This window comes from Synchiropus splendidus, chromosome 6 (assembly GCF_027744825.2).
Source record: "Synchiropus splendidus isolate RoL2022-P1 chromosome 6, RoL_Sspl_1.0, whole genome shotgun sequence".
Taxonomy (NCBI): Eukaryota; Metazoa; Chordata; class Actinopteri; order Syngnathiformes; family Callionymidae; genus Synchiropus; species Synchiropus splendidus.
The window spans coordinates 3,219,562-3,244,333 of record NC_071339.1 but is presented as its reverse complement, the minus strand read 5'-3'; the positions used below and the strand labels follow the sequence as shown (position 1 = coordinate 3,244,333).

Sequence of the window (24,772 nt, the reverse complement as noted above, 5' to 3'; positions counted from 1 at the left end):
TAATGTTATTTTTATTCATGATTTATGAGCATTAACAATGTCGGCATGTTGTTGATTGTAACAGTTATGTTGTGTTATTTTCCCACTTTTAACATGGCGTACATCCATAACACTGTGTAGTGAACGTAAAAAATTCTAGGATTCTAAAGACATTTGAAAATAAAATAGAATCCGTTGTCAAGTGCATTTTTTTATAACTAAAATAATTATTATTATTGTAAACAGTTGAATGAGGCTTTCTTTTCTTTAAAATGTTTTGGGTTTTTCATGAATAATAAACTGTCTCATACACATATTACTGCTTGCTTGACTCAATGAAGGTTTCCTACTGACCAATCACAGCAGAGTGGGCGTGGCTGGGGAGGACAAGATTTCACTTCCTGTGGAACATTGTGTTTTTCTAATTCCAGTAATTCTAATCGTAATGTTTTGTGTAAACAGATACATACAGATGTATTCGGTAGGGGTCCAACGTCATTTCAAAAGACCCCGAGATCGGTGGTTTTGGTCCTCTTTCATGTCCTGGATGTGTCACAAGTGAAATGACATGACGGCCACAACACTGACTAGGATCATAGTGACGCGTCTGTGTGATATAAAAGATTCACATCAAAGGAGCGGCAGATGCTGGTCGTCTCCGAGAAGGGAAACATTTATTATTTGACCAGGTGAGACCAAGCAGCTGGGTGTGGAGCTCTGGAGACAGTTTGGAGGTCTGCATGTTTGTCCTCAGTAGGTCTGATAAAATGGCTCTGGAGTTTATGGATTAAACCTGATGGTTCAATTCTCTGTATGTGACAAGGATGGTGGGAGAAAATCTCAATCACGAGGTCCCTGAGGCTCAGGGGTCATTAGTGCCCGTTTGACCTTCATGAACACTCAATGTGAGGTCAGTGAGTAGCCTGACCTCCACCAAGATGTGTTACGTTTTAGTCAATGTTCTGTAGTCGTAGCTGAAAACCTCACATGTATTAACATACCGGTACAGTTTCAGGTGTAAGCTAGTTCACTAGCTGAACTCTAGTGGATCAGGTATCATGAACCAGTCTCCTAATAGTCAGAGGCCACTGGATGGCGCTTTTGGTTTAGACATGATGTGCAACTGTCAGCGCCATCTGGTGGCCTCTGAAAATCAGACACTGTTTCATGAAGCCTCATCTACCCATCACTACTGAACGCAAAAGGGTGCATTAATTTATTGCATGTAAGTGAGAGGTAAATACATTTATTTTCTCACACATTTGCAGATTTATAACTGAGATATTTAGAGTTTTTTTGCGCACATCACAATTCTCTAATGCTTTATGATGAATTATTATTATTTTCCATTACAATTGTGATGGTTGTGTTTTCCCCTCAGACCCTCTCAAAGCTCTTTCCAGATTTTTGTTTTGCAGCTGCTTCTCTTTGACCTGGCACTGATTCTAAATTTGTGTATCCTCTGTGTTTCTTTGACACGTTCTTCTGCCTTGTTTGATTTATATAATCACATCACTATTAATATCCCTCAGCTCGTCACCCAGAGCTGCTCTGTAAATAGAATAATGCCTCCTTTTTAAGTGGCGATTTGTTTCTCATGTTGTTGCAGCTGGTGAAGCTGTGCAGCGGAATGATCGAAGCGGGTCGAGCCTACGTCAGCGCCAACAAGCTGTTCGTGAACGGCATCAAGGATCTGTCGCAGCAGTGCAAGAAGGACGAAAGTATATCGGTGGGTCATTCGACTGTTGAATGAGGGAGACAGAAGCTTCTTAACAGATGAGCCTTTGTCCTTCTGATGGATGTGAATCACACGAGAGGAGCAGAGTAAACACTGGTCCAGAGACTCGTGACCACAGACAGATAGAAAATAGGAATGTAAAATCATTACCATCATGGAAGGAAATGTGGCAAAAATGATCTTTTATTGCACTCAATGCCTCCCAACACGAGTGACTACACCTCCATCGAGTTTAGTGTTGCACGTCTCTATATGGGCATCAACGCTATCATGTCAAGTCTACACATTTCTGACCATCATTTCACATTGTGACACTGTACAGTGAAGCAGTAATGTTTGAACTCTTTGTGTTGAGGTTTCATGAAACAGTGTCCTGATTTCCAAAGGCCAGAGGCATCACAAAATGAATCATATTTTAACAAGAAGAAGTTACAGCCTTTTCAATTTAGTTCATTTATTTGGTTCTTTTGCTCATGTTCCAGAGTTTTTTAACTTTTTTTGTACGGATTTGTGAAATACCAGCCTGTGATGAATTCATGTTTCTCTCAGGTGATGCAGGAATGACTGTGAAAAAGCATGTTTACAGTGATCATCTCCAACTGGTCTTTAAAAGTGTTGCCAAAATCTAGTCTTTGGTGGTGAGAACTTTTTAACAAACAAGTTACTATCGTTGAGGAGCCTGAGCTTCTGGTCGTTTTGGAATGGCTGTGATAGAAATAGCCAAAGCAACGTTGAGACAGATCGGCGTGGCAGATTGTTTCAAAGTGGAAAGTGACTGTGTGCTTGTGCGTGTGTGTCCAGGAATGCCTTGAAAAGTGTGGGGAGAGCCTGCAGGAAACAGTCAACTACCACATGGTAAGAAACTGACAGGAGCGCCTGCCCAGACCAGCCGCAGGTGCTGGTCTGGGCAGGCCCGGGATCCTCCTGACTTGTTACACTCTCACACGCACATACTTCCTCCTGGGCTCTGGATTGTGCAACACCCACTGACTTTTCACCAGTGACCTCACTCTCTGACAGCGAAGCTGTCCCCACCCTCCCGAGCCTCTGATTCAAACCACATGCTTCCACAGATGTCTGCGGCACTCGCAACCTACAAGCTCTGTGAAACACACTCTCAAGTCTGAGTTGTCCTCTGAAGTGTCTAAGAATGACTCTGGGAATCTGAGAAGCCCACAGGCAACTCCAGACTTTTAATTACAGATACAAAGTCAATTGCTTTCATTTATCTCATGCGATGACACGATAACGTTTCGCATCTATTCTGCTCATCGGCACCTCAGTGCCACACCAGGGTCTAAATGTAGGAGGCCACATCAGCGGGATCAGGACGTGAGGTGTGTTCAATTATGCAGAAAACAGCTGACACATAGCTTTCTAAAGGATTAACAATGCAGCCGTGACTGAACAAGACAGTGAGTTATCGCTGCTGTTTCAAATTATAGTTTGTTCGGGCGCATAACCAGGCTGGCACTGAGGCTCCGCTGCCTGTAACAGTTCCTGATCAGATCTGGGCAAGATATTTGGCCCTGTTGAGGTCAGGCTAAAACTATAAAACTGGTTATGCACAAATACAGTTTCAATTTTATTACATACATCGGTTTGTTTTTTTTGCTTTTTTTAACAACTTTTTTACCTTTTTTAAATGTATATAAAATTAAATAAGACTCAAACACACACAACACTCTTTCTTCATGGCAAATGTGTTTTTTTTGTCCTTGTTGCTTAGAATTTTCTTTTTCTCTCTGTCTTATGGATTGACGGCCCTCACAACAGTGGCAGCATATAATGTGGCTCCATGTGAAATTGAATGGCTCACTGTGTTTTTTTTATTTTTTTATTTATTTATTTATTTTTTACCACTTTAGGCCAGTGCTGACCATCAGAAAAGGATTGGCTGCTGAGAGCATTTGTTTTGACAGTTATGTTGATAATGCAAATTTAAATTGAGCAAGACATGAAGGGAGCGTGTGAATACCGGTCACTTATAGTAATTTAAAAAATAACAATGGAACGTGTCTGTCAGTCGCTGCTGGTTTGAAAGGGCTGTACTGCCCCCCAGTGGTCAAAAGTCAGCACGACGGTCAGTGGTGTGGAGCCGTTTGCCACATCACTGTGTCAGCAACGTGTTTCCCCCTTTGTATCCGCAGATTTTGTTTGATCAAGCGCAGAGATCCATCAAGCAACAACTTCACACTTTTATTAAAGAGGATGTACGGAAGTTCAAAGACACCAAGAAGCAGTTTGACCGTGTGCGTGAGGACATGGAGCTGGCTCAGGTGAAGAACGCCCAGGCCCCGCGGAACAAGGTCCACGAGGCTGAGGAGGCCACACAGGCCCTGATCCTGAGCCGCAAAGCCTTCCGGCACCTGGCCCTGGACTACGTCCTGCAGGTGACGCTTTTCATTCGTAGTAAAGTCTGTGACACTGAGACATTTAACATTCACCTGTTATTACAGATCAATGTGCTCCAGGCCAAGAAGAAGTTTGAAATCCTGGATGCGGTAAGTACCAGCATGCTGACATGAGACATCTTCTCATCGTTCACAGTTCAAAGGCTTCATACATGTTTTTCTTTGAAGGGCTGAATGTTTGCACACGGCTTTGCTACAGAATGTGGTCTTCAGTCCTTTGACTGTGACTGTCCTGTTCTCATGATCTCACTGTAAAAATTCATGCAGCGTATTTAGAAATGTTTCTCCTCTTGTTTCTACGTTGTTCTGGTGGTGTTGTAAGAGTCTGGCACCTGTCTTCTGCTGTGCAGATGCTTTCCTTCATGCGTGCCCAGTACACCTTCTTCCAGCAAGGCTTCAACATCCTGGACGAGATTGGACCCTACATGAAAAACCTGGCCGCTCAGGTGACACCAAACACATGCCTCATTGATCTCAGCTCCTTCAGCTGCTATAGATCATCTTAAGATGGACAATTGTCTGGTGTGACTTTCCTTAGAGAGAGCACTTACTGCTGGGCCACAGTGGCAGCGCCTGTCCCCACGACCGTAGTTAGTAGGAAATTGGAATGTAATTTGAAAATGCATGTGTTTACGTTTCTTTCGGGGGGGGTTTTAAGGAATGGCATTCATTGACTGTTTAAGTAATTCAACCAGGGTTTTAGCTAGGGGGGCGTCTCAGCTGCAAAACGTTAAAAATCCTGCGCCCATTATTCTCATTTCCATTGCCATGAAAAGGACAGATGATTTTGTCCAATGTGTGCTCCCAAGAACTCGAATAAATAAGATATAGACCAAAAAATTGTCTGGAATTGAGAGTCACTTTTTTCCCCACAAGAATTTCTCTCCTTTTTTTTCTCCTATTTTTTATTTCATGAGTAATTTTCATCACAGTCTTTTGAATATATGATTAGTTATTTTAGTGTAATGTTAACTCATTAAAACGTAGAGTTTTTTTAAGTTTAAATGACCCACTCCCGAGACGAGTGGTTGCATAGTACCAAACGGACAGAGGCCTGCTCGCCACTGAAATATGGTTCAAAGAGAATGAAACAAGTGTACATCGAAAGTGATTTTTTTTTGTTCTATGTGATTCCCATTGTGGTGACTTTCTCAATGACTTTTGCTCCAAACAGCTGGATCAGTTGGTCATCGACTCAGCCATGGAGAAGAGGGAGCTGGAGCACAAACACGCCATCATCCAGCAGAGAGTAAGGAAACAAGATACTCTCTTGTAACGCTAGCATTTATGCTCCAACCCAAAATAATATATATCATCTCATCTATCTCTCTCTCTCTCTCTCTCTCTCTCTATATATATATATATATATATATGTATATATATATACATATATATATATATGTATATGATGTGATCCTTAATATGATCAGTATTATGTCAAAATTCCCCTTTAACACCGAGCTCAATAAAATACGGTGACATGGCTCTGGTTTCTTTCTCTTTTACACCTATTCTTGCTCCAAATGTCTCATTTTTAGCACTTCCATTCAGGCTCTGAATCATTTTGGCTTCGTTTGTTTTGTGACTCCAGCTGCCGTCTGGTCCTTTGTTTTGTTTTTAGTGCGGCACAAACAAAGCCTCCTAAAATATCCCAGCACTGTCATGAGAGTTGAATATTTATCCTTTGGCGCAGACAAAGTGCCTAAATAAGAAAGACGCTCCCAAAAGAGGGCTTGACGTGCCAAAATGATTTTTGATGGATCCTTCAGATGCTTGAAAGCTGAGTCGATAAAGATCGTCCATCTGTTACCTGAAGACCTGCCAACTCTTGTTTTAATGCCTGACTTGGCCCAATTCTTTGGCCTAGTCGGTTGCCAAGCAGAGGCGACCTGCCAGACGAAACTGAGTGACCAGCAGGTTTTAGTTGGAATTAAAGCAAACCTGGTAAATGTGGACACTGATTCAAGATTAAAATCATAAGGCGTGAAAACTCCATTCAGTTCAATGGACGTTGTGATGCTGATAGTTATGTAGATTAGATCAGCCATAATATTATGGCCGGTGACATTTGCGCGGAGTACTACTGTCACACAGGTTTACTTGATGCTAGTACTTGCTTATCTTGCCCTGAATTTGATGGAAAAGGAAGTTTTGGGTTTGGTTTAACTTGAATTTATAAGAGATGCAGTGACAAGGTGTTTCTGATCTTAAACAGGTGGTAGCACCACCTGGTGTCCAGGAGGGATTTTGTCATTTAATTTAATTCTTTTAATTGAGATTGATACACTTTTGATGTACTTTGAAAACACAAACTAAAATATTGTCTTTTCTCTTTTCCATGTCTGATCACTTTCCTCATCCAGACTTTGATGCAGGTGAGTTCCCCTCTTATTCCTTATGAACCTATATATACACCGCATCATCTGATGTATGCACATGTAACGTGACCTCGGTTTCATGGTGCCACTTGCTTGTGCTTGTGCACTGGCTTCTGCAGAGACACAATAGAGAGTTCAGGGTTTTATGGTCATGACACAGGGTTGGGTTGCAGATGGCTTCTGTGTGTTTCCCTCAAGTTGTGTTGAGATAAATCTCCTGACACTGTGACTTTGAGGACTGAAGATGAGATCATAAAATGTCTCTGCAGTGTCCTATAGACTGTGTAGCACTGACCCTTTTTACGTGCTGTTTTTAGATCCCACGTACCCTGAAGTTCAAAATTAAAGAGAGGCTACGTCAAGATAGAGCAAGTGTTAGTTTCGTTTCTGGTTGTAGTGTTGTAAATACAGTAGAATGCAAATAAACAGAAATAGGAAAATCTCACTAAAAAGCCTTGTGTAGTGTTAAATGGGGCTTTAAAACGGTATATTTCAGTGTTCATTGCTCAAAAGGTGGTGTGAAATTCATTTGTCCTTCGATGTCTCTGTCCTCTGTGAAATGGTCCCATACTTCCAATGTTTTGGGTGGCGGTTCACTTCATTAAATACATTTCATTACATGAGATTTACATTAGTGTAAACCCTCTTTTATCAACGTATTAAAATAAAGATTAGGAAAAAGTCTCGCCTTTTCCATTGTGTTCATTGGTAACCGTCTAAAAGTGTTGGGTGAAGGTGGAAACATTGTGTGGACTCAACAGGCGTCTCACCCCACAAAGTGGCCAGCATCATGTGAGTCACACATCTGCGACAAACTCGACGATGCGCTTGTTATACAACATGTTTTCGAGCTGAAAGTTAGATAACATGACATCGGTGAGTGAACAACAACTTCTGCATATGTGGGAGAAAGTGCTGCCTCGGGTGTTTTAGACGATTCCACGCTGAACAGCAACTTTTTTCTAAAAAAGAAAACACTGCTCCCACTTCATGCAAATGTTGCAGTGCAGAAGCAGAATGTGTGAATTATAGATGCGGTGCATAGTTTATTAATAACGCTGCGGAAATAATGAGCCAGAGTTTGAAGGTTGAACAGGATTTTGTGGTTGGAGTTAAGATGAAAGAATGAAGCATGGAGTTATTACATGAAAATGACATTTTGTGATGCCGTTTTCAACTCATCTATAAAGTCCCATCAGAATGACCCGCTCTGCTTTTCAGTTGTGCTGTTGTGGGTCACGTCCTGTGGTGGTGGAGTGAGTTTTTTTTTTTTATTGGGCTGTCATTCCTCCATCACATGCTGCTTTCTTCTCTCAGTCTCAATGGTCTTTTGTGTGTGCGCAACTTCATTGTTGCTCCCCGGGGGATTGCTCCCTCACATCTTCCCTCCCTCACTGTCGTTGTATTTTGTTCCACTACTTTTTTTTGTTTAGCGAGGCAAGTATCCAGAGCCAAATCAGAGGTGTATGAATTTGCGATCACTCACATTTCAATATTTCACTCCAGAGTGATCAGAGTTTGTACACATTAGCTACAGCATCAGGTGGAAGTTCTCCAGTGGCAGGCATTTTTTTAAACTGAATTTTTTTATCCATCAGCTGTATCTTATTTAGTCTCCTCTAGGGCTGCAACTAACAACTATTTTTATAGTCATCCTAGCATCCCAGCATATCACATGCCCGGCAACATTTCTCATTGTCATGTTGTAAATAGTAATTTTAAAAATAAACAAATGCTACGCTATTATTAAATGTTTTTGAACATCATCTTTGAATTTTACTTTCCGCAGGTGCATTCTGAAGGGATGTGTCCTTTGTTGTGTGCTTTGATGTGTGAATGGGTCCTGATGGTCCCATACTGTGGATTGTGCAGAGCGATAACGTCACGGCTCGCCGACTCATGAACCTGTTGGTTTTGTAGTCCATTATCCTTGACTAGTTGTTGTAGCCCTTCATTGTTGGTGTTGACGTCACGCAGCCCTGAGGTTAATGTGAGAAATGCAGAATTGAGTGTCGTGGAAAAAACTATTTTCACGAGTGCACATTGACTGAAATGGTGCAAGAAAGAAGGAAAATTGACAAAGAAAAAAAAACTGCCATGTAATAGTGTAACTGAGATCAGATTCAGAGTCTTATGAACATTAGTCAAGGTTGGTCATTGTGAAATTACTTCTAAATACTGAGCATGTTTGACCAGGAATTCTGTTTCAGGCTATTGACTGTTATAAGAACTTCAACTATAGCAGTGCATGTTGGTATGGCACCTGTGTTATAATAAAGTTAGACTAAACAGTAGCCAGTGACAGTGGTCTCTCACTTTAAGTCAAAAGTCACAAAAATGTATTTGTTAAAACTCAGTATCAGTTGAATATTTCCAATATCCTTTGGTGCAACTGAGGCCATTCCAGATGTCTGCTGGACTGACTCAGTAATGTGAGTCCTCTGTTTGGTCTGTAAAATCCAGGAGGTTTCAGCTTTCAGCTGTGATGAACACTGAACTTGAACAGAATATATTAACCATTTTCTCAGCCTATGGGTTGGTAATTGTAAGTTTTAAACTCTGAATCAAAAAAATCTCAGACCTGCAGCTGGTGGATCCTGAAGGCTTGTGTTATATTAAACAATTCCTTTATACTGCTTCTGTAACATGAGCTACAGTCCTGGGAGGTTCCCTGCTCCCCTCCGATCACCGGAATCCTCAAGTGCTGCTGATTTAAGGTGGGAAGTGGGGTCCCCCGGCCGGCGTTTGGGGAGCAATAACGTCGGCCTGATTAAGCAGGAACAGTGCTCGGAGGTCGGGGACAGATGGAACGTTGCCTCCAGGAAGAGAGCGCGCATGAGCCGGGGCCTCGGAATAGCTGCAGGGGTTAGAGGGGAGCTTTAAATCGCAGGACGGGGAGCCAGTGTTTGATCTTCAGCAGCCGCAGCAGAGTCAGAGGTCACTGGGACTGACAGCTGTATGCTAATGAGCTGGGCGCGCGTGGCGCTGTGTGGAGGCACGACACGAGCCCATCACTGCAGAGGCTCCGGGATGCTGCTGCGGAAACAACAACCAGTTGAGCGCCTAGTTTGTCTTGGTATTTATTAAGTTATTGTTATTTAAACTGTAGTATTTGTATTTATATAACACAGAAAAGTGAAGATGAAAATTTTTGGAGGACTCAACTACTCACTGGTGAGAACACTGTCCGCTCTTATTTCACATTTCCATGCAAACATGTGCAGCTATTTTATATTTATGGACACTCTTGTTGACAATTTGTTATGAGAGCCAGTCATTGTTAAATGAAATGCACATTTTTGGTGCATTGATGCTTCCCGATGGTGCTTCAGTGAAGGTGTTGGAATTTATTTTTTTTGCTATTGTTGGCAGTAAAGTGGCTGTTTTTGTTGCAGCTTTTGATTCCCATATTGTAGACCTCATTGTTGAATCATGTTTTCCTCTGGAATTTTTTTATTTCTCCCAACCTCGTGGGCGTAACAACCTGTCAACAGCTACGGGTGTGTTTATTCTGTGTGACCGTTTCATTCAGTGTTGTTGGCAAAGGAGGCAAGCAGAGAAGGACCTCCACATGCTCTTGTGACTCGTCTCCAGACTGAGATGAGGCCTTGGTTATATATTTCACACTCATCGAAGCAGAAAAGCCAAAAGACGTGGCATCGTTCCTTGATATTCCTTGAAAGCACTGAATTTTTAATAATTGATATGTGACTCTGTGACTCAGTCAACCTGTGATCAAAACACAAATAGGTCAAATGACTTTACTCTTTTTGGTTTAGTGACCTATATTTGGAGTTTTTTGATATTATTTGAGTGTGTGTATGTGTCTTTGTGAGAACCTATATGAGTTTTTAATAAACAGAGTGAGTGATATTTTGGCCGGTCCTCACTTTGTCCAGCCTCAGTTTGAGGGTTAAAACTACAAAATAGCTGGGTTATGATCAATGGGTTTTAGTTCGGTTAAGCGTAAGGTTAAGTTTAGCCATTTGTTTTAGATGGTTAAGCTTAGGGGGAGATTCTGAGGATAGGGTTATGTCTATGTATATCGGTCCTCACTAAGATAGGAAGATAAACCTGTGTGTGTGTGTGTGTTTATGTGCATGTGTGTGTGTGTATGTATGTATCAATAGTATTCTCTGGACTGATCTTTGACAGGACAATGATCTTATGAGGACATTTTACTGGGTCATTATGATTATTCAGTTTGGTCCAGAGTCCTGGTTAAGGTTTAGCCATGTGTTTTGGATGGTTACGTTAAGGATGAGAGACTGGGGAAAGCATTATGTCAATGTGAGGTCCTCACAAAGATAGCAATACAACGTGTGTGTGTGTGTGTGCCATATGTGCAGCGTATCTGAACACAAGTGAAACTTCATCCGGAGCTTATCTCTCTTTACAATCTGTGTCTTTTTGTTTGGAAGCTCGCTGAGCTGCTGTTGAAGATTTCTTCCGGTGAAGATGAGCTGGTTTGATAGGGTCAGTGAGTCTGTCTGATGGACTGGTGTGGATGGGAGAAGAAGGGAATGAATGCAGAAGTAGTTTGGTCACCTTCCTTCCGCAGTCACTTAAATGGTTTTGTTACTGAACTTCCTACGTGGCGTTTCTCTCCGTAGGACTTCTCCTATGACGACCCCAAACTTGAGTTCAACGTGGACGCCCCCAACGGTGTGGTCATGGAGGGGTACCTCTTCAAGAGGGCCAGCAACGCCTTCAAGACCTGGAACAGGTGACGTGAATTCAAGTGTCCACAGTTGACCTGGGCGCTAGCCACTGTACTGACCCTCTGACACTCACTGGACTCTCTTATAAATCCTCCATAAATCCTACAGTAGCTATAACATTTCTGCTCCGGTCCAGTTACACAACCGTGGAGATTCTCTGGTGGCTGTGGTTCATGAGAATTCACTGGTCACACTGGTCATCCCTCCCTCAGCTTTGTTAACCTGTGCAAACTCAACCTACTGTTACACGCTAGTAACTTAAAGTAGTTGTGTCATGAGAGGTCTGAAGGTTTATGCTAAAGCAACTGTTGGCAGTTTAAGACTTAAGTGGAGGGATGCTCCTGCAGAAGAGCGGGTCTTCCTTGGCATCAACAGATTACCAACTGGAAGTTCTCACTTTCTCCTCCAGACGGTGGTTCTCCATCCAAAGCAGTCAGCTGGTCTATCAGAAGAAGCTCAAGGTGAAACTTGAAAAAGTGTTCTGTTCCTCACGCTACTTTTAGAGTGGTGTTTGAGTCAGTTCTCCAGGAAGCACTGAGCCCAAGACTGATGTGCTGTATTTGGGACAGGACTCTTTGACGGTGGTGGTGGAGGACCTGAGACTCTGCTCAGTGAAGCCCTGTGAGGACAATGAGAGGAGGTTCTGCTTCGAGGTGGTTTCACCCACCAAGTAAGTGAGAGTCGGCCATTTGGACGTGTGTCCTGTTGTGGGTGGGCACTGTTATATACAGTATGCTATGTATTGCCATGGACATCTGATGCTTTTGGTGGATGTGTGTGACCGAGAATATTGAGAATATCATGGCACTGTATGACAAAAGTGAGGACATAAAATAATAATGAATCATTCCAACAAGGCTCATGAAACAGTCATTTTCAAATAAAGACACTACATAGAAAATATAGTTTTATCTGCTCTGAGAAGCCATGGGGTGGGTTCAAAAATATTTTGTCAAAGGTAATATTTTTTCTTATTAATATTGTTTAACATTAAATATGAAATTTAATAGCTCAATAATGATGATTGCAATGCTGTATTTCCTTTTTTCCCCCCTGGATTTATCTTCATATTTTTGTATGACATGTGTTGGGATGTACTTCTCTGTCTACTGTATTAATGAGGTTAAAAAGTCAAAAAATCTACAGGTAAATATCGTAAAAATGTATTTATACTATCAATTGAACGTGACATTGATATTCTGTATATATAGTAAACAGTGGAAACATGAACACGGTCCAATAGTTCCGCTTCCTTTGAGTGAACGTGAAGTTCATGTGGTGCTTCTCAACCTCCAGGAGCTGCATGCTGCAGGCCGAGTCAGAGAAGCTGCGCCAGGCCTGGATCCAGGCGGTCCAGGCCAGCATCGCCTCGGCCTACAAAGACATCACTGATAACTACTACATCGAGGTAAACACACCGACACGATGAGTATCCGGCTGCTGTTTGGACTTTCTTTAAACTTTCTGCCTGTGTCTCTGCAGCGCTTGGACCGGACCGCCTCACCCTCGACCAGCAGCATCGACTCGGCCAGCGAGCCCCGGGAGCGGGCGGAGAAGGGCGTCCGGGTCGGGGGAGAAACCCTCCTGCAGAGGGTGCAGAGCCTGCCAGGCAATGAGCTGTGCTGTGACTGTGGCCAGAGCGCCCCCTGCTGGGCCTCGATAAACCTGGGCGTGCTGCTTTGCATCGAGTGTTCAGGGATCCACAGGTGACGTCAGGATATTGCCACAGACTTTTTCAGAAATGAGTCTTCACTTCGCCCTGTCATTCATCTTCTGTTGGTGGTGTTACTCATGAGCGTTACGCCTCACTGTCTTGCAGGAGTCTCGGGGTGCACTGCTCCAAAGTTCGGTCGTTAACGCTGGATTCCTGGGAACCAGAGTTGCTGAAGGTCAGATGATATGATCTTCTGAGCTACAGATGTGTGGAGTGTGATGTGAACCGTGCGTTTCCTCCTCCCAACACCAGTTGATGAGCGAGCTGGGCAACACCGTCATCAACCAGATTTACGAGGGCACCTGCGAGGAGCTGGCACTGAAGAAGCCCACGCCGTCCAGCACCAGGTCGGTGTCCAAGTGTCCGCAGTTGTAGTTCACAATTCATTCATGACAAATAACTGACTTGACTGGCGTCCACCAGGCAGGAGAAAGAAGCCTGGATCAGGTCCAAATATGTGGAGAAGCGCTTCCTGAAGAAGATGAGCGGCAGTGAGGCGTTGGTGGAGGGCGAGAGGAAGTCCCGCCCCTGGACCGTGAAGAAGTGCCAGCGGCACAACAGCTCGGCCCGAGCCCCGAACAAGGCCCGTAGGAAATACCACCGATACGAGCCTGGCAGTGCCAGTCCCGCCAACCTCTCAGCAGGTTAGCCCTTCTGTTTGACCTTTGACCTCCGAGTGGCTTCACACGTCAACTTTTGGTTCTTTTGCAGCCGCTGCAGCCAAGTTTCGACGCGACTCTCTGTTTTGCCCGGATGAGCTGGACTCACTTTTCTCCTACTTTGACACCGGATCTGGTCCCCGCAGTGAGTCTCAGTCTTTGTCTTTCCACTGCATCCACGAGCAAGTGTGTGTTGCTAACAGCCGGCGGCGACTCTCTCAGGCCCCGCGGGTCTCAGCAGCGACAGCGGTCTGGGAGGAAGCACGGACGGCAGCACGGACATCTTGGTGTTTGGCTCGGTGGTTGACAGTGTCACTGAAGAAGGTAGGTTCATGCAGACATGGCCCTGCTTTCATTCTTACTGCCTTCAGGCTTTGTTATCAACTGTGTAATGACAGAATATTCAGGAGAGATCTTGTGTGACTGACCGGTGTTGATCTGGACATTTATGTGGTTTCATTTCATTTATAGTATGTAGCGAGAGAAATGTAGTTTTGCTCTTAAATGCTCCGTGGTTCTGGTTGTCCATCCTTTCTCTTCACTGTGCTGCATCCTCTCAGAGGAGGAGTCAGAGGAGTCCTCCAGTGGAGAAGTGGAGATCGAACAGGAGGTGTCGTCCGACCCGGAGGACCCGAGAGAGCTCCACCCCGGCGCGTTGCTCCATCGCTCCTCACGTCTGCACAACCTGCCGCTCATGGCGGAAGCTCTGGCTCACGGTGCCGATGTTCATGGTGCTAGTGAGGAGGAGGAAGGGAAGACTCCGCTCATACAGGCGGTGATGGGGGTGAGACGCTGCTCATTTACCCTTGTGACTCGTAGAAATGGCACGTTCAGCAGACTGATGTTTGCTTTCTCTCTTGACAGGGATCTCTGATCGCTTGTGAGTTCCTGCTTCAGAACGGTGCCGACGTCAACCAAAGGGACATGAGGGGCCGAGGACCACTTCATCACGCTACCTACCTGGGTCACACTGGGTAAGGTTGGACTGCGACTTGGTTCTGAGAGGATTTCTCTTGTGTTTGGCTGCGTCACAGCCTACTGCCACCAGTGTGGGATTGTGTGCCGGAATGGTGACTCAATGTCTTTTGGTCGCTGGATCAGCATGGAAAGATTAGATTCGATGCCTTGACTCGTCCCACAGTCTTTCAAAACGAAGACACTGACACATACCAAAGACACTAGAAAAGAAAACAAGCTAATATTTATTTTACAACGTCCCAATGTCTCAATGTCAATGGGGTTCAGGTCCGGAGATTGGGTTGATCCTCATCTGTTCCCTAGCGATTCAAATGCAGGAACAACAGCTCGAGCGTACTGTATTGTTACACTGCATCTCTGCATCATTTATTTTTCGTCTCTTCCACAGACAAGTATGTTTGTTCCTCAAAAGAGGAGCATCGCAGTCCGAGGTGGACGAGCAGGGTCACGACCCCCTGAGCATCGCCGTCCAGGCCGCCAACGCCGACATCGTCACCCTGTAAGTCGAGTGAAACACATTTACTTGATATATGAAGGAGAAACGAGAAGCAGTGAGGGTGAGGTGGATAGTGACAAAACGGTGGGAAAAAAAACAAGAATTCTATTGGAGGTTTCATGCTTGAAACTTCAATGGTAACAGCGACAAAGAGAACAAACTCCAAATTGATCATACGGCTGTCAGGTATAATCAGAAATGATGTTGTTCTTTAGAACATTCCCGGGTCATATATAGTCTGGTTTAGCAAGACTATATTTTAGCATGTAGCATGAGCATGAATTACATGCCACATGCTGCTATTAGCATGGTTCATGTCATGCTAATGTTGTTCTGCTCATTTACAACATATAACATATAGCATTTTAACAGACAACAAATACAAATATTTATATTTGTATAAAAGTGTTCATGACTTCATGAAAGCCACGGTGTGTGACATAGCAAACACAATCACAAGTGCATCCGTCAGTTCCAGGACTCGGCTCCAAAGATAGACTCTGGCAGGAGGATGTGACCGTGGCTTGTTGGAAGCGTGACTTGAGAATGACGGCCATCATCTGCCTCCTCAGATTACGCCTGGCCCGGATGAACGAGGAGATGCGGGAAGCCGAGGTGCCGCTGGGACAACCAGGTCAATACCCCGTCAGCAGCCCCACTGAGCAGCAGTATAGGAAGTGCATCCAGGAGTTCATCTGCCTCACCATAGAGGAGTGCTAGTGCCCCTCTCCTCCTCCTCTCTGAGAAGCTCTCTCTCAACATTAACATCCATACGCTCCTCTATAAACTCTCTTGGGAAGTGAGTGGCAGAAGCTGCCTGCAGACTCTGACGTGTCGTGTGTGGAGGCTTCTTCAGGCGGGGACCTTGTTGGACCTTTCCTAGCTCTCTTCAGACCCCTCCTCCGCTTCTCTGCATCACCACTGTGTCTCTGCTGTCATGACTTTGCAACGTAATCTCCTCAGTGTTTTGCTAACTCATACGGTGGTTTGGCTGAAGTCCGACCTCTGCCTCCTCTGCCCTCATCCCTCCATCTCTCGCTTCACCCGGAGGTGTAAATAAAGGTATATACAGCTTCTGTGGTTACTCTTCAAACTGTGCTGTGGCATGAGGTGAAACAAACGTCCTGTTACTTTAGGAGTCACCGATGCAGGAGGAGGACGGGGTCATGAGCTGTGTACAGTAGCAGGTTAGGAAGCGAAACTGTGAAGGGGCTGTCAGGAGACGAGACCCTGGTCTGAGTGAGTGTGAGTGAGTGAGTGTCATTATTCAGTATGATATTAATATGTAAAGAAAGAAGATACTGTGCACTTTTCCCATCGACAGTGTTCTCATTTTATTTTCATTCATTCATTGACGTTTATTTATCTCTTTGTCTCTTTGAGGACCAGTGCAATGCTTTTCTTCCACGATGCAGTCGCCAGGTTTTCATGATTGTTGATGACAAACTGTCCCTTCAGGAGCAACGCTCCAGCAGGCGCCTCCACACACTCAAGTTTTGAAAAATGAAAAATGTGATTCCAGCAGAATGTTCTGTTTGATCATCGCTGTCACGGCCACCATGTTTACTGACTTGTACTTTTCAAGTAGTAAATAGTTTCATTAAAACATTCAGACGATGTAGTAGAGTCCAAGACAGCAGTGTGCTACATAAGAAACCAGAGCTGAAAATGCTTCTCACGTGGAAGTGAAGGAGGTTTCTCAGCACGTGTGGTGGCGCCTGGTGGATTAAAGCCTTTCACATTTTTCCTTCTATGCAATTGTGATCTGACCACAGTAGGAAAAGCAAATTTAAAATCTCTCCCTCTGAGGAAGCTTGTACTGTATGTCGCACCTCAGCACCTGAATCGACCCTATTAAAGTTGTCAGTCTTTGCTTGGTCATTCATCCATCATCACGCTTTGTTTTGCTGTGGTGGGTTTAGCAGTGACCGACCATATCTTCCTCCCTCCGTCCACCAAGCTGTCAGTTCTTTGTCTTTTCCATCAACTGTACCATGTATTTTTGTGGTATTATGTTTCACTGCCAAAGATTTTTTTAGGGAGGGAGAGTGGGTGATAGCACCGCCACAGTTTGGCTTTGTTCACAATCCCTGGTTGTGGAGGTCTCCATGGACCCGGGGCCGCTATCGGCCCTGCAGATGGGGCATCAAAACGTCTTTCAAACGTGAGTTCAAATCTCTTCAACGTCAGCTCATTTCCAACCCACCTTAGAAATATTTACTGAGATACTTTTGTCCTTTTTAGAGTCATTCTGTTGGCTAACAGACAGGTAGAGACCCCTAACACAGACTCTTGTTGGAAATATCATTGCAATCTTTGACCTAAAAAGTCAACTCCAGTGGTTCTTTTGTATCACTGTGACCCCCCCGATCCCATGATCGGCATTTTGGGGTGCTGGGGCTCAAGACGGAAAACTGGGAAGATTCATCATCGCTGAAATATTGTCCAGTGTGAAACACTTCAAATGAATACAAGTAGAAAGACTTTTAAAAAATATAATTCATGGAGCTGACGATAGTTTTTTTCTACCGAGAATCGAAGAAAAAAGAAAAGCGAGTTCATGCAGGGAAAACTGCTGATGGTTGAGTACCGCTAGGAGTCTGTGCGCAATATTTAAAAAAAAAAAAAAAAGACAAACCACCTGAACTACAGATTATACTAATGTTGTATTTTTAGAACTTGCTTGACGCTCAGGCTTTGGCCGCTCTAGTTCCCTTCATCTCAAGTACAGTGACTCCTGTGGTACAGGTCAGACTTGTAGGGACACTTCCAGTGAGGTGTGCCAGTGAGTGCCATCCCACTTCTGACACCATGTCTCTCAAACAACATGAGATTGAGCTTGTGGTGAAGGAAAATGTTCAGAAAAAAAGTGAGTCACTCTTAGATCTCCTTGCCCCTCACATATCCCTAGTGGTGTGTCTCCACTTCCGTTACTGCTAACATTTAAAAACCATAGTGTTTTTCATCAAAAACATACGGATAAATAAAAAAAGATGATAAAAACGTCTTAAAAAGTCAATATACACTAACAAAACAACTCAAAAGTGGAAGCTTAATGGAACTAAGAAAGTGGTTGTGAACGCTGCCAAACTGCGGAGTGATGCCAACATGTTTAAAAGGTGCTGACAAACGTTTTTATAGCCGCTGACGTCCTGCAGTAGATCGATGTGATTAACCAGTAGAAGTCGTTTAGGAGGTGATGTAAAGCTACTGTGAGCAAACGGACTGGGGTCCAGGCCTGAATATTCAGTGTTGTGTCCGTTGTGTTTGTTGACATAGGAGTGTTGACGAAACATGCTGTAAATAGAACATGTGTGTATTTTAACTGGGCCTGCTTCTTAGAGTTTCCATCACAGACTCACATCTGTCTCTTCTTTTTCTTCCAAAAGAAAAACAAAACACCTGCATGGTAGAGTGTCTACCAGCCTCTTCTGTTCTGTGGCACATGGGAATATTCTTCTTTGTCTTTTGAAACACCTTTCTGGGGGAAAAAAAGGAAAGAAAATGCATAAAATAAAGTTGAGAAACTGGATGAACTAACTTTGCTTCCAACTTCCTGATTCCTGTGTGTTTTCTGGTTACAATTTTTTGGGAGTATTTTGGGAGTCATGTTAGTTTGGACCAGCAACCTCCCCTGACTGACCTGTCACTGCTTCTGTCGCCACAGGGGCTGCCGCGTGCAGCCGGAGGTTTAAACACAAGGATGTTCGTGAGAGAGTGAGTGGAGAATTCTCTTACGTTACTGAGAGCCTTTTTGTTTCGGGTTCCTTCATCGCCATGTTGGGAGCTTTGGTGTTGTGGATCAATGTTGGTGCTGGGGCACTGGACTTTTTCCTCTCCCCCTCCTGAGTTGAGGCTCTTCTGGTTGTCTGGTTGTGTTACTCTCAGGGATACACTTCCCACTACCATAACCTGAATGTCCCCCTCCAACAGGTGACGTCTCCCGTGTTGATGTCTTTCGCCACATTTCTCTCTTCGCGTCTTTCCAGCCCCAAAAGCTGAGATGGTGAAGCTTCTGCAACGAGCCGTGGTGGTCAGCTCTCCTGTGACCCTTCCAGTGCTGTACATGCGAAACATGACTCACATGGAAAGTTGCTTTATTTAAAATGAGGAGCAGTGGAATGTGTTCCGGGACTCTCAGATCTGATTCAGAGACATGGAGCCACATAAAATGAGTACATTGTTTTTAAATCCCTCTGGAGAAAAAGATAAAAAAGTCCTGCATCTGTAACATATTTCATAAAGATATTTGTCTATTTATGATATTGTTTAAAGTGGCATATTGTCTGACACTGTATTTTGACTGCTGGAATTTAAGGTTCTCCTGATGTCAAATCAGAAAAGTTTTCATCAGCGATCAAAATAAAACCTCGACACTTTTTGGATCTTGTCATCACATTGTTGTCTTTTTTGTTTACACAATTTGGAGATTGTTAATGTGAATTCTATTTGTAATTTTTAGAACCAAATATAAACAAGGAAGTGAATGTATGTTTTTTTGGTGCTCACCCAAATAAAGCAAATCATTGTGCAAATTTCTAATTTATTGCTTACTAGATGAGTCTGTTTCTGAAAAAAAAAAAACAAAAAACTGACTACAATGTGAAAATATTTGTACATCAAAATTTAATCATCTTATCTCAGTGTAAACAGAACCAGATATTTGCTATTTTTTTAATATTTGGAGTATGCAACTGTATACAAAAATAAACAAATATTATAACAATAATAATAATAATTGTTCATGCTATGCTATTTTGTTTGTAAATAGTTAGTATGCTGCCGTAACAACCAACATTTCTCCATTGTGTGAGAATTAAAGGCAGTCTAATCTAATATAAAGCGTGTGGCTGCTTTGTGTTCTTTAATGTTTTAAACGTTATTTCCTTCCGCAACAGGCAAAATGTCCCCTTTGTGGGGAGAATAACGGCTATTTATCAGTCTGTCATGTCTCTGTGTGTCGAGCCAGAAGCGTGACGTCACCCCTTGAGCCTGCGATCGTATGAAATGAGACGCTTTATATAAGAGGCGCTCAGCTGCCGTCCGACCTCTCGTCGCGGGGCCTTGTCGCTCGAAGTGTGTCCCTCTTCCACGCCAGCAGGTGGTGCTCTTGCTCCCCGCCGAGTGACGCAGTCTGATGCAGAAGAAGACGGCTGGCGATACGTTGCTGTGATCTTATCGCTGTGGTGTTGGACAACAGAAACAAAGGGTATATTTCGTGTCCACCCACGAACCTGTTTTTCCACTGGGCTCTCTGAAGAGGTGTGTATGTAAGAAGTACGATGTATGTGTTTAATGCGCGGACGTGGGCGCGCTCTGTGTGGCTGTGGCCTAGAGATGTTGACATTAGCAGCGCCTGTTAGCTTCACCTGTGTCTGTGTGGGGGTCCTCCTGACTTACTCTGGACTCACTCGATGTCTTTTCACACAGCTATTCTCACAGTCACTTACACATGTTTGCGGTTTCGTTTTTGGGCGTATGATTGCAGGTGTAAGGTGAGGTCAGCGGATTAGCACATGATAAGGAAGTTACACTGACGCGAGTTCACGTAAGCGCCGCTTGATCAGCTGTTCGGCACACGACCGACGATCTGTTGCTCAGACTCAAGTGCTGCGACATGGACTTGGTTTGGTCGTCTGTTGCTATTTTAGCGTTTTTGCAAACGTACGACCGTTCTAGACAGGAAACGTCGCCGCCGTTTACAGACGGCTCACATGTATTGGCGACCTTTCTGACCGTCTACACAGAGCTTGACTGTGGCTGACGGCCTCTGGAGACGGAGCTGTGGCGTTGAAGCTCTAATGGAAATGTTCTTTTATTTGTGCAAGAAAGTACAAACAATGTGCCTATTGAGTCCTTTTTTGAAGGATAAACAACTACTCAGTTACTCAGCAACCAGGGTAAATGCACTTTCAAGTCAGCTGGCGATTCAGTTTGGCCATTTGAGTGTGAACGTTTTTACTTTTTTAAAGAGACCTTTTGTTTCACTTTTATTTACTTAACAGAATCCTGGGTCTCAAATTGTTTCAACTTTAAATTGTACTTAAGTCAAATCCCTTTCTTAATATCTAGGACGACCGTACCCTGACATATTCTAACTGAAGCGCTGCACTGTGAGACTGGCTGAAATCAGAACCTGGTGCTTGCTGACACGCGGCTTCTTTTGTTCTGACCTATGTCTATGTCTGACCTTTTTCCTCTCCCAAGATGAACAACACCGGGAACAAGAGAGCTCCAACCACAGCAACGCAGAGACTTAAGCAGGATTACCTCAGGATAAAGAAAGACCCGGTGCCTTACATCTGTGCAGAGCCTCTTCCTTCCAACATCCTAGAATGGTACGTCTCCATCTTCGAGCTTCGAAGATGCTACTAGAATGTCACATGGTTTCTATGTTGTCCGTGATTGGCCAGTTTAATCCTGCCTCTTACCTCATTTCCGTGAAACGGTTGATCTTTAACACCACTTAGGAGGTTTGTTCTTTCAGTATTGAGACACACTGTTGTGCTCCACATCTGTCTGCAGGCACTACGTGGTCAGGGGTCCAGAGAAAACTCCATATGAAGGTAATTTAGCTGGTCTGATCTTCCATCCTTGCTACCCTCACCATCACCCTCACCATTGCTTCTGAACGTTTTCACTTCTTGTCACTGTTAATCCGGGTTTTCTTTCTTTTCAGGAGGATATTATCACGGAAAGCTCATATTTCCCCGTGAATTCCCTTTTAAGCCACCAAGTATCTACATGATCACACCCAATGGCAGATTTAAATGCAACACAAGGCAAGAATGCAGTTTGAGTGTCGTCTCTTATAGTGTGACATGCGTGCTAAGTGTGGGTGTGTGTGTGTAATGGATGAATGTTTGAAAGTGTAGAAAACCATCACACACAGCTGAAGACAATGTGCAAGAGATTGTAGCATTTTTTTTTTTTTAATTGATCAGGGTCAGCTAAAACAGCTGGCCACTCCTGCATCTGAAACTCTCACCGTGGCAGCAGCTCCTGAGTTCATCTCTGTTAACGTCTGTGATCTGACTCAGATGTTTATTTGTTGTTTAATATTTGTGCTATATTTTTTTACCTTTTTTGCAAAGCAAGTCTCAAGTCCGTCGTTGACATGGCGTGTTGGAGGAGAGTGGGGGCGGGGTTGTTCCAGCCTGACTAGCAGAGTGTATTGTGCTGTCCTCACCTGACAGACTTCCCCGCAGCTCTATTCCCCCGACTTCAGTGACTCCTGCATGACTGTTCTTTTAACGCGCTGCTCTCCTGCCACAGGTTATGTTTGTCCATCACCGACTTCCACCCGGACACGTGGAACCCTGCCTGGTCTGTCTCCACCATCCTCACGGGTCTGCTCAGCTTCATGGTGGAGAAAGGACCCACCCTCGGCAGCATCGAGACCTCCGACTACACGGTGAGTGCAGACACACCGCCGACTGTTGGAAATGCTCTGGCTTTGGGTTGAATTGGTAGAAATATTTGATTTTTATGGAGAATATCCGTCCATATGCTCATCCTGGTCTGGGTCATGGAGACATCAGTTTGAGCAGGAAGCCAGAGACTCCTCTCCCTCTCTCTGGTGATCCACCAGCTGAGACAGTCTCTTGTCATCATGGCCTCCTCTCCCAGGTGCTGAGGCTGCTCCCCGCCTGCAGAGGGCGCTCGGTTCAGCCGGGGGGGATGTAGATTGTGTGTGATGGTGGCACGAGCCAGAAGACGAGCTCAGGCCAAAATGTTAACAATACTAGTCCTGGTGGACCAGCAGCAGATGGTGCTGAGTCATGGTGGCCAGTCAGAGGGCGTCACCACTGCTGACACAGCGTCGCCCCAGCGGTCATAATGTGAATCATCCATCAGCTCCAGCCCCTGCTGCGCTCTTCACTGACACCTCCCTCCTTCTTCCAGAAACGACAACTGTCTGCCCAAAGTCTGACCTTCAACCTCAAGGACAAAGTCTTCTGTGAGCTGTTCCCAGACGTTGTGGACGTGAGTGAAGCCCCGCCTCCTCCCTCTCCTCCCAAACGCTGCTCACGTTCTCCCTTCTCCCCAGGAAATGAAGCAGAAGCAGAAGGCTCAGGAGGAGTTGAGCGCGCGCACGCAGCCGCTCCCTTTGCCGGACGTGGTTCCCGACGGCGACCCGCAGCACGCCCACTACAACCTGCCCGCCCTGAACGGAGGCCCGCTGCCCTTAGCCGGCGCCAACCCTGCCCCGGGCCTGCAGCAGGCCAACCGCAACCATGGACTGCTGGGTGGCGCTCTGGCCAACCTCTTTGTGATCGTGGGCTTCGCCGCCTTCGCCTACACGGTCAAGTACGTGCTGCGGAGCATAGCGCAGGAGTGAGGCGGGCGAGCCTGCGCCTCCTGCAGGGCGGCTAGTGGACAATAGACAGACACTTCCTGCGGAGGGACGTGGACTCCGCCCCCCTCGCTGACCCGCGCTTAGGGCGATGGTTTGGTCCGATTTGGCTCATGGGTTGTGGATCGGGGGGTGAACCCTCAGGCATAAGACATTCCTCTCACCAGACGTGGGTTTGGACACGCTGATACCCTATGGTTTCCGTGGCGACGCAGGCAGAGATGCAAGATGGCCGCCTGAGCTGAACGTTACCGCCTTCCTCCTGGCACGCTGGTCTCATGGGCACTTGGTGTGAAACTGTTGATCTGGTCCAAACGCCAACGCTCAGGTGGTTTCATTGTCCTCTGTGTGGTTTGCGTGTTGACTGTGCTCCGACTCCCGCTTCCCCTCCGGCTCGAGCAAGAGTGAAACGCCATCGCTATTACTGCCTTCCCCACCGTCACCGATCGATGCTGGACGGAGCCCCTTCACCGACAGATGCTCATTGCTAAGACTGAAGCCAACAGACGGCTTCACTGGCGGAAGTTCACCTGCCGGTGGTTTGATTCTGGAATCCTGTGGAGTTGTAACCAGCTCCTCCAGTTTCCTGCTGCCCCGAACTTTGGACCCGCAGTTCATCACACTGATGTAATGTTTAATCTGGTGCGACTCAACCCATGAGCCAAGCGAGGCCCCACGTGTCTGCGCTGAGCCAGGCACCATTTCAGACCTTTCGAGTTTCTGAAGTCAGCGTGACGGCGCCCTCTTCTGGATCCCTTTGGTACTGGTCATTCCCGACAGACCCGCACCTGAGGACTGGACTGACAAGAGACTCGCGGTTTATACTGTTCTTCAGTGCAAATCCCATTGGAACTGACGATACGGTTTGAATGCTTCTTCTTCTCTTCTCCTCCGATCCCTCCATTTTAGCCCTCGCGGATGATGCTGAGTGTGATTCTATAGCTGTGGCCCACAAGATCATACTTTGAGTTAAGCCATGTGTTGTACGTTTTCATAGCAAACTACAAATAAAACGCCACGTTATAGTGAAACACATTTGTCTCCTGAGGCTGTGAATATTGACCATTTGAAGGAGTCGTCCCCAGGATGTGACTCTGGCTCTGTGAGTAGTGTGAACCAGACTGAGGAGGCTCATTCCTGTGTCATGTCCAGCAGAATTCAGCTGTGCTCTCATCAGTTCTCCTTTTACAGTTAATGTTCAGTCTCGTTTTGGAGGTAAAGTATCTACCAACTCTGCAGTTCAAGGCTAAATCTCTCTATGTGAGATAGAGTCCAGGGACTCTGGGTTCAAAACCCTGGGCCCAGTTGTGCAGCATGTGTTGGTTGATGACAGTCTGGC

General features: G+C 45.1%; 2 protein-coding genes across 9 annotated transcripts in view; both read left to right on the top strand.

Moving 5' to 3' along the window:
- LOC128761258 (arf-GAP with coiled-coil, ANK repeat and PH domain-containing protein 3-like) overlaps positions 1-19,577 on the top strand; it is a 44,544-nt gene extending 24,967 nt beyond the window's left edge. Inside the window, exons 3-25 of one of the 6 annotated variants that reach the window (XM_053869453.1) lie at positions 1,589-1,708; positions 2,519-2,572; positions 3,868-4,110; positions 4,177-4,221; positions 4,482-4,577; positions 5,306-5,380; positions 6,495-6,506; positions 11,123-11,235; positions 11,640-11,691; positions 11,800-11,900; positions 12,527-12,638; positions 12,713-12,936; positions 13,050-13,119; positions 13,197-13,291; positions 13,368-13,588; positions 13,656-13,748; positions 13,826-13,927; positions 14,164-14,387; positions 14,468-14,577; positions 14,970-15,080; positions 15,650-15,711; positions 18,745-18,794; positions 19,011-19,575. In XM_053869453.1, coding sequence (XP_053725428.1) covers positions 1,589-1,708; positions 2,519-2,572; positions 3,868-4,110; positions 4,177-4,221; positions 4,482-4,577; positions 5,306-5,380; positions 6,495-6,506; positions 11,123-11,235; positions 11,640-11,691; positions 11,800-11,900; positions 12,527-12,638; positions 12,713-12,936; positions 13,050-13,119; positions 13,197-13,291; positions 13,368-13,588; positions 13,656-13,748; positions 13,826-13,927; positions 14,164-14,387; positions 14,468-14,577; positions 14,970-15,080; positions 15,650-15,711; positions 18,745-18,794; positions 19,011-19,079 — 2,454 coding nt within the window. In that variant the 3' untranslated portion in view covers positions 19,080-19,575. Of the gene's footprint in view, positions 1-634; positions 714-752; positions 890-1,588; positions 1,709-2,518; positions 2,573-3,867; positions 4,111-4,176; positions 4,222-4,481; positions 4,578-5,305; positions 5,381-6,494; positions 6,507-11,122; positions 11,236-11,639; positions 11,692-11,799; positions 11,901-12,526; positions 12,639-12,712; positions 12,937-13,049; positions 13,120-13,196; positions 13,292-13,367; positions 13,589-13,655; positions 13,749-13,825; positions 13,928-14,163; positions 14,388-14,467; positions 14,578-14,969; positions 15,081-15,649; positions 18,614-18,744 lie in introns of those variants that run through there. The other 5 variants (XM_053869456.1, XM_053869454.1, XR_008414926.1 and 2 more) reach the window with 5 other exon arrangements.
- A 551-nt stretch (positions 19,578-20,128) lies between these two features.
- Positions 20,129-24,453, top strand: ube2j2 (ubiquitin-conjugating enzyme E2, J2 (UBC6 homolog, yeast)). 3 transcript variants are annotated; one of them, XM_053868315.1, is made up of 7 exons: positions 20,135-20,286; positions 21,285-21,415; positions 21,603-21,643; positions 21,757-21,859; positions 22,353-22,491; positions 22,983-23,063; positions 23,128-24,453. In XM_053868315.1, exons 2-7 carry the CDS (start codon positions 21,285-21,287, stop codon positions 23,416-23,418), a joined length of 786 nt encoding a protein of 261 aa, XP_053724290.1. In that variant the 5' UTR covers positions 20,135-20,286; the 3' UTR covers positions 23,419-24,453. The 3 variants fall into 3 exon arrangements, with proteins under 3 accessions (XP_053724291.1, XP_053724290.1, XP_053724289.1); XM_053868314.1 differs by having other exon boundaries at positions 20,135-20,339; XM_053868316.1 differs by lacking the exons at positions 21,603-21,643; positions 21,757-21,859 and having other exon boundaries at positions 20,129-20,339.
- The last annotated feature ends 319 nt before the right edge of the window (positions 24,454-24,772 follow it).

Coding starts and splice junctions, on each gene's coding strand:
- ube2j2 (XM_053868315.1), top strand. CDS start 21,285: ATGAACAACACCGGGAACAAGAGAGCTCCAACCACAGCAACGCAGAGA. Junction 21,644..21,756: donor AGAGAAAACTCCATATGAAG/GTAATTTAGCTG, acceptor CTTTCTTTTCAG/GAGGATATTATCACGGAAAG. Junction 21,860..22,352: donor AGATTTAAATGCAACACAAG/GCAAGAATGCAG, acceptor CTCCTGCCACAG/GTTATGTTTGTCCATCACCG.